At 40.4% G+C, this 6,000-nt stretch overlaps 1 protein-coding gene across 1 annotated transcript in view; it reads left to right on the top strand.

Moving 5' to 3' along the window:
• Positions 1-4,532: 4,532 nt before the first annotated feature.
• The window catches only part of LOC309560516 (vomeronasal type-2 receptor 26-like), a gene marked incomplete at both ends in the record, with an annotated part of 44,392 nt that continues 42,924 nt past the window's right edge, over positions 4,533-6,000 (top strand). Inside the window, one exon of the mRNA XM_082264148.1 lies at positions 4,533-4,624. Within this exon, the coding sequence (XP_082120274.1) occupies positions 4,533-4,624 (92 nt within the window). The remainder of the gene's footprint in view (positions 4,625-6,000) is intronic.

Here is a 6,000-nt window from a genome sequence, read left to right as displayed (position 1 = left end):
GAGGGACACTAATACAGTGATCAGTAGTTAGCTAATATACTGTATATTAGTGCACAGTGTGATAGGGAGTGAAGGGGTTAACTGGGGGAGATCAAGGGGTTAAAACTTTATTAGGGGATAGATGGCACGTGCCCTAAACCTATTTGGGCCTAGCGCAAGCGCAAATTAGGGTCACAAGTAACACTAATACAGTGATCAGTAGTTACCTATATACTGTATTTAGTGCACAGTGTGATAGGAAGTGAAGGGGTTAACTGGGGGTGATCAAGAGGTTAAAACTTTATTAGGGGATAGATGGCAGGTGACCTAAACCTATTTTGGCCTAGCGCAAGCGCGATTTAGGGTCACAAGTGACACTAAATACAGTGATCAGTAAAAGATCTGTATATCACTGTATATAGTGTACACTGTGATGGGTTTGGGGGGATTTGGGGGGTGATCAGGGGTGATCAAGGGGTCAAAAGTTTACCTATGTGTGGTAGTGTTAGTGTAGTGTTGTGGAACTCATGTTTTAGATGCTTCCTCTTCTCCTGGAACCAAAAGGGCTCCAGGAGGGAAAATTACATCACTTCCCCTGCCTGTGTTTACATTACACAGGCAGGGGACATGATGCCATTGGCCAGAACCAATCACCAGATCCAGACCAAAAATCATAGGTCTGCATCTGGTGACTGATCGGTTCTGAGCAGAATCAGACCAGGATGGGGCTTGCAGGGCATGCGGGAGCGCGCCCTGGAGCCGTGAATGCGCCCGACGTAGGTCTACGTCGCTGGACACAGGAGAGCCGCAGTGCTGCAGTAGCAGCACAGTGAGCAGTCGGCAAGTGGATAAAGACATCCACTTCAGTTAATTCAGGGGGACAGTGCATAATTCTGTTGCAAAATCCTACCTTTTTCTTGCTGTTCTGAACAAAAATTTTTCATTATGTCCTGATTCCTTGCAGGGCAAGGTTTAGTTTGTTACCCACCTGGTGCATCAGGGCTGCAGATGGAAGCTTCATCCTCCCCCTAGCAGGAGTTAACACTTTAGGGTGTGTTAATAAGCAAGCTAATTTTTACTGTATTAATATATTTTTGTGAACTGCTTTGTTAAGCAGCAGGCAAAGCCCTCTGGATACACACTATGCAACTTTTGTTGTTAGATTTCCTTTAGATTTACCTTCAACTATGTAGTGCAAGGGCCTGCCTGATTGCATGCAAATTGAAAGTGTTTAGGTTGACCTCATATTGTGTGGCTTTGGTAAATCTGAAGGAAAAAATCTAGGGAAGGTTGTATAGCGTGTAGCCAGTTTGAGGGGTTATCTATTTTCGAGCAGTCTTAGAGCTTTCCCAAGGTAAACAGCCCTCTCCAGGCTCTTCAAAAAAAAAATAGACACGGATGAACATAATTGTATGAATCTTGCTTTGTTCAAGGTTGTCACATTCAATAAACAAGTGGCCAATAAACTCAAAAGGAGTTATTTCGACTTACCCTGTGAAGGGATTATATGTTCTGGCAATGAGCAGTCTCATAGCCTTCCCAGGCAAAACAGCCCTCTTCAGACACTACAAAGATGCTGGTTCAAGCAGCCAGGGATAGAGATGATGACACCCAACAGGATGTTACATTCAATAAGCATGTTGTCAATGCACTCTAAAGGAGTGGTTTCCACTCACCCTTTGAAAGGGTTATCTGCTTTGGCAATGAGAAGCTGCCTAGCCATACCAGGCGAGACACCTAACGGATTGTCACATGAGGCTAATACACTGTAGAAGAGTGTTTCCACTAATGCTGTGAAAGGGTTATCTATTCTATCAGTGAGCAGTCTCCTGAACATGTGGTCAATATATTGTAAACGAGTTGCTTCCACTCACTCTGTGAAGAGGTCATACAGTATATTCTGGCAATGAGGAGTCTCCGAACCTTCTCAGGCAAATCAACCCTTGTCAGATTCTTCCCAAGAAAATTTGAATAAAAATTACTGTATGATTCCTACTTTGTTCAAGCAGACAGTGATTAAGATGATGTGACCAATTAATTAAGCACATGATCAAGACAAAAAGGAATGAATGAATTCACCTTCTGCAAGGGCCATCTATTCTGGCAATGTCTAGTCTTCTTTTCAGGGCCATTAAAACTGGTCTAAGAACCTTCTCAAGCCAATCAATCCTCTTCAGTCTCTTTTGAACAGGAGGATGAGGACGACCTTTGCCCAGATTTTTTTTCTTTATTTCTCTTTTTGTAAGGTTGGGGAAATGCCTTTAAATAAAAGTGAAGGTGTGGAAGTATTTCAAGTGCCTCCAGAGGACGGCTTGACAATTACCTTATGGTGACTGAATCAAGTGCTTGTTCTACAAGATTGGAGCATGTTGTCACAGGAGGATGTCAAAATTATGCCCCTTTGAACAGGAAGGCGTTCTGGGTTGGGAATCACCCCTTTGGTCAGTGTGTCCCATTGTGGAATTGGCCAGACACATGACCTTACCATCAGAAGATGCTGTTGCCTTCAAGGACGTACTCAATCACTGCATTGTTCTTGATCTTAGTAGGTGAAGCCTAAATTATTAGCAGTCAGTTTGACTTCCTGCCTCAAGATGAACATCTGTTGAATTAAAAGAGACCGAAGTTCAAGAGTCAGTTTCCACGCTCACTCCAGAGAGGTTAGCTTGCACAATTCTGTCTGGGAGTCCAGACAAAACTGGTGAACCAGCACATAATCCAAGAATTCAGAGAAGAGCTCCATGTCAGGATGCTTTCTGGTAGTTTGAGGATTGTGCCACCCATACATGTCTTATGGCGCTTTGTGGCCCCTCTTTGGACATAGGTACAGCTTTGGTGATGGACACTCTGTCCCTTAAGGCAAGCATTTCAGGCCATATTTGGAGATCTTTCATCCTTCATGTCTCAGATTGAGCCGCAGAAATCGCCTTGCTCCAGCAGGTCAGGTAGGCTCAGTTGAACTCTCATCCCCATCAAGTTAGGTTCCGGACCAGTGGCCTAAACTTGGGGTTGGAGAAGCAAAATCTTCTACGATGTCATTCCCTTCTGACGACCTAGTGGCTGGTGGTGCAGTGAGACACCACCAAAGTAGTTTGGGAGCCCTACTTCAAGAGCAATGGGCTCAGGGTTAATGGGACTGATCTGAGGTGAGAAGATGCAAGGACTGAGACTGATCTGAGGTCTGAATGTTCAGGTATTGGTACTGGTCTGATGTCTAAAGGCACAGGAATTGGGTTTGATCTTAGGTTTGAAGGTGCAGGAATTCTGACAGATCTGAGGTCTAAAGGTACAGCAATTGGGGCTGATCTGAGGTATAAAGGTTCATAAATTGGAACTCGTTTGAGGTCTAAAGATGCATGAATTGGAGCTGATCTGAGGTCTGAAGATGCAGGAATTGGAGATGACCCGAGGTCTGAAAGTACGTGTATTGGGGCTGATCTGATACTCATAAGTGCTGGAAATGGGGCTGACCTGATGTCTGAAAGTGCATCGATTCGGGCTGATCTGATGTCTGAAGGTGCAGGAATTAGGTCCAATATGAGGTTTAAGGATGCAGAAATTGAGTGATCTCAGGTGTGAAGATACAGGAATGCTAATAAAATACACACAGTAGGCACCCTGCCAACAAACACCATGGGGGAATTATTATCATCGGTGAACTGCAGGAAGGAGGAAGCATTTTCTAAGTCTCCCCTCTTCTAGTAAACACTCCCTGGCACTATTGTAACACTGACTTTTTGGAAACCCACAAGGTAGAGAGGCAGAGAGATTTGTGTGAGACAATATACATGCCCAAAACCACTAAATAACTGTTATGGCATATGTATCATGGTTTACATGTTTAAATAATCTTTGGGCCAGCATGTCAATCCAGAAAGAAGATACTGACTCTGGTGCCAGTTTTCTGGGGTGAAAGGAAAACCAAAGCATTGTCAGGGGAGTTCTATAATAAGATAAAAAAATACCTGTTTTCTTAGACCTAAGTGTTACATTTACACATTTCTTAGCATGTATGCATTTAACAATAAACTGTACGGTATACTAGGTCAGCTTTAAAAATATTGATGTATTTATTCATTATAAGTATTTTGAAGAAAAGTTAAGCCCTTCGTTATGGAAAACATGAAACCTTATTTTTAATGTCACAAAAAAAAAATGACTATCTCTGCTTCTCTTTAAGCAGAATAATAACATCAGCCTGTAATTTTAAGAACTAAAATAAATTAATAAAAAAAATCAGTTTTATCTTTGCAGTCCTGCACCTTATAAATACAGAATGTCTGATCTGATCTGAACATAAGACTTGCCTTTCTCTTTCAGCATGCGTAGCGTATACAGTTTTTGCTATAAAATTTATTTCACTGATAAACAGAAGACAAATATTCCTTCTTTATACCATCTGAAGACCTGGATTCAGAATGTCTTTCATGTACAGAATAAACAGGTTGCCACCATTATTTTTACTATTTTATACTGTATGTTATATGGAGGAAACAATGATCAGGGTGACAATAAACAGTGCGATAAAAGGCTTTTACGTCCCAGGTCAAATAATGATTGGTGCCATTATCTCTGTTCATGGATTGATACCAAGTGATCAGAAGCCAACATTTAAATGGAAGCCACTACCTTCTAGGAAATATTTGTAAGTTCTAAGCTGCTTTAAGCTATTTTTTTTATCAATATATATTTATGATTATCTTAATATATATTTACATAATGCTGATTACATATATGAGATATGTTTTATGTAAAAGAGAACCTACCAATCAGTACCGATATTAAAAAACAAATACAATTTCTAAAAAAGTTAAATGGAGCCGGCCATACATTATGTTCATTTTTGATCTCATTGATGAGAAAATTTGGGTGGGATGGAATTTTTTTCTAGAACGAACAGATTTCTAACATTAAATGTGTTTTTTTGTTTGGTAAAGTCCATTTTTTCCCAAATCGAATGTTAAAAGTAAAAAAACTTTTGAAGCATTTGTCAAGTCACAAAATGTATTTTTATATGAATGTTCTTTCAAAATCTACTAATCATCCTTGATTCTGTTTAGAATTTGTAAAACTATTAGCACATGGGGCAGCCATTATTATCTACTACATATTTAGGCCTGCTTTGTGCTCAGTAATACTATACAATAACAGTTTTTGGAGGGGTTGCTAACCTGCACATCTACAGCACATGTTCCGAATCACATGTGTGGTGCTCTGGGTTTTGGGCCTTCTAGTATTTCCTTAATGTAATATAGTCATGAAGTGATTGTAAAGCCAGTGATCCCAATTCCTGCCAGCCCCTCTGTAATAATAATATATACTACACAGTGTGTGTGATTTTTGAAAATTCGGCAGCTAAATACCTTATTTCACATTGCTGATGTACAGTAACTTGACCACCTGCTGCTCTCCTTTCCTGTTCTAAGAAATAAAAAATGTCACTAAACCCAATGTGCATCTAGGTACATTTGGCCAATAACATTAGCAGCACTGATGTATCTCCTTAATATACTGTCCTCATTTAGCGTAAATGAAGAATTTGAATAAAATTGATAGACATTCATAAACAGTCCTTATAGTCCACACAGCCGGTGCTCATCAAGGTGTTTGGATTTCTATGAATACGGATAATGTGCTCCTTCACCACACCACGTTCGTGTTTCCCCCTATAAGGTAATGGACACTCACCAGACATAAACAAACGTAAGCCTTTGAACTTTTGAATTTTTTCCAATCCTCTCCTACTTTGCTCCACTGAATACCTTCCTTAATTGAACACTTGCTCTCAAAGGTTCTCCTCTCCTGGTGTGCATACACACCTTAGTTTGCACCTAAAGGAATACACTTGCGGATTCAAAAGCCAGGGTTATGGGAGAAAAGAGAAGGGGGACCAATAGCGTGATACCATTTAAATGTTTATTGATAAAATGTCACACTACAAACTCCCCTCTCCCCTCTTCAGTTGCGCTTACATTAAATGATAATTAAAAGCACAATTAAAGATTTCCATTCCAAATAGAT

This window comes from Pelophylax lessonae, assembly GCF_965119305.1.
Source record: "Pelophylax lessonae genome assembly, chromosome: 7".
Lineage (NCBI taxonomy): Eukaryota > Metazoa > Chordata > Amphibia > Anura > Ranidae > Pelophylax > Pelophylax lessonae.
The sequence above is the reverse complement of the archived record's forward strand: the minus strand, read 5'-3'. Positions and strand labels throughout refer to the sequence as shown.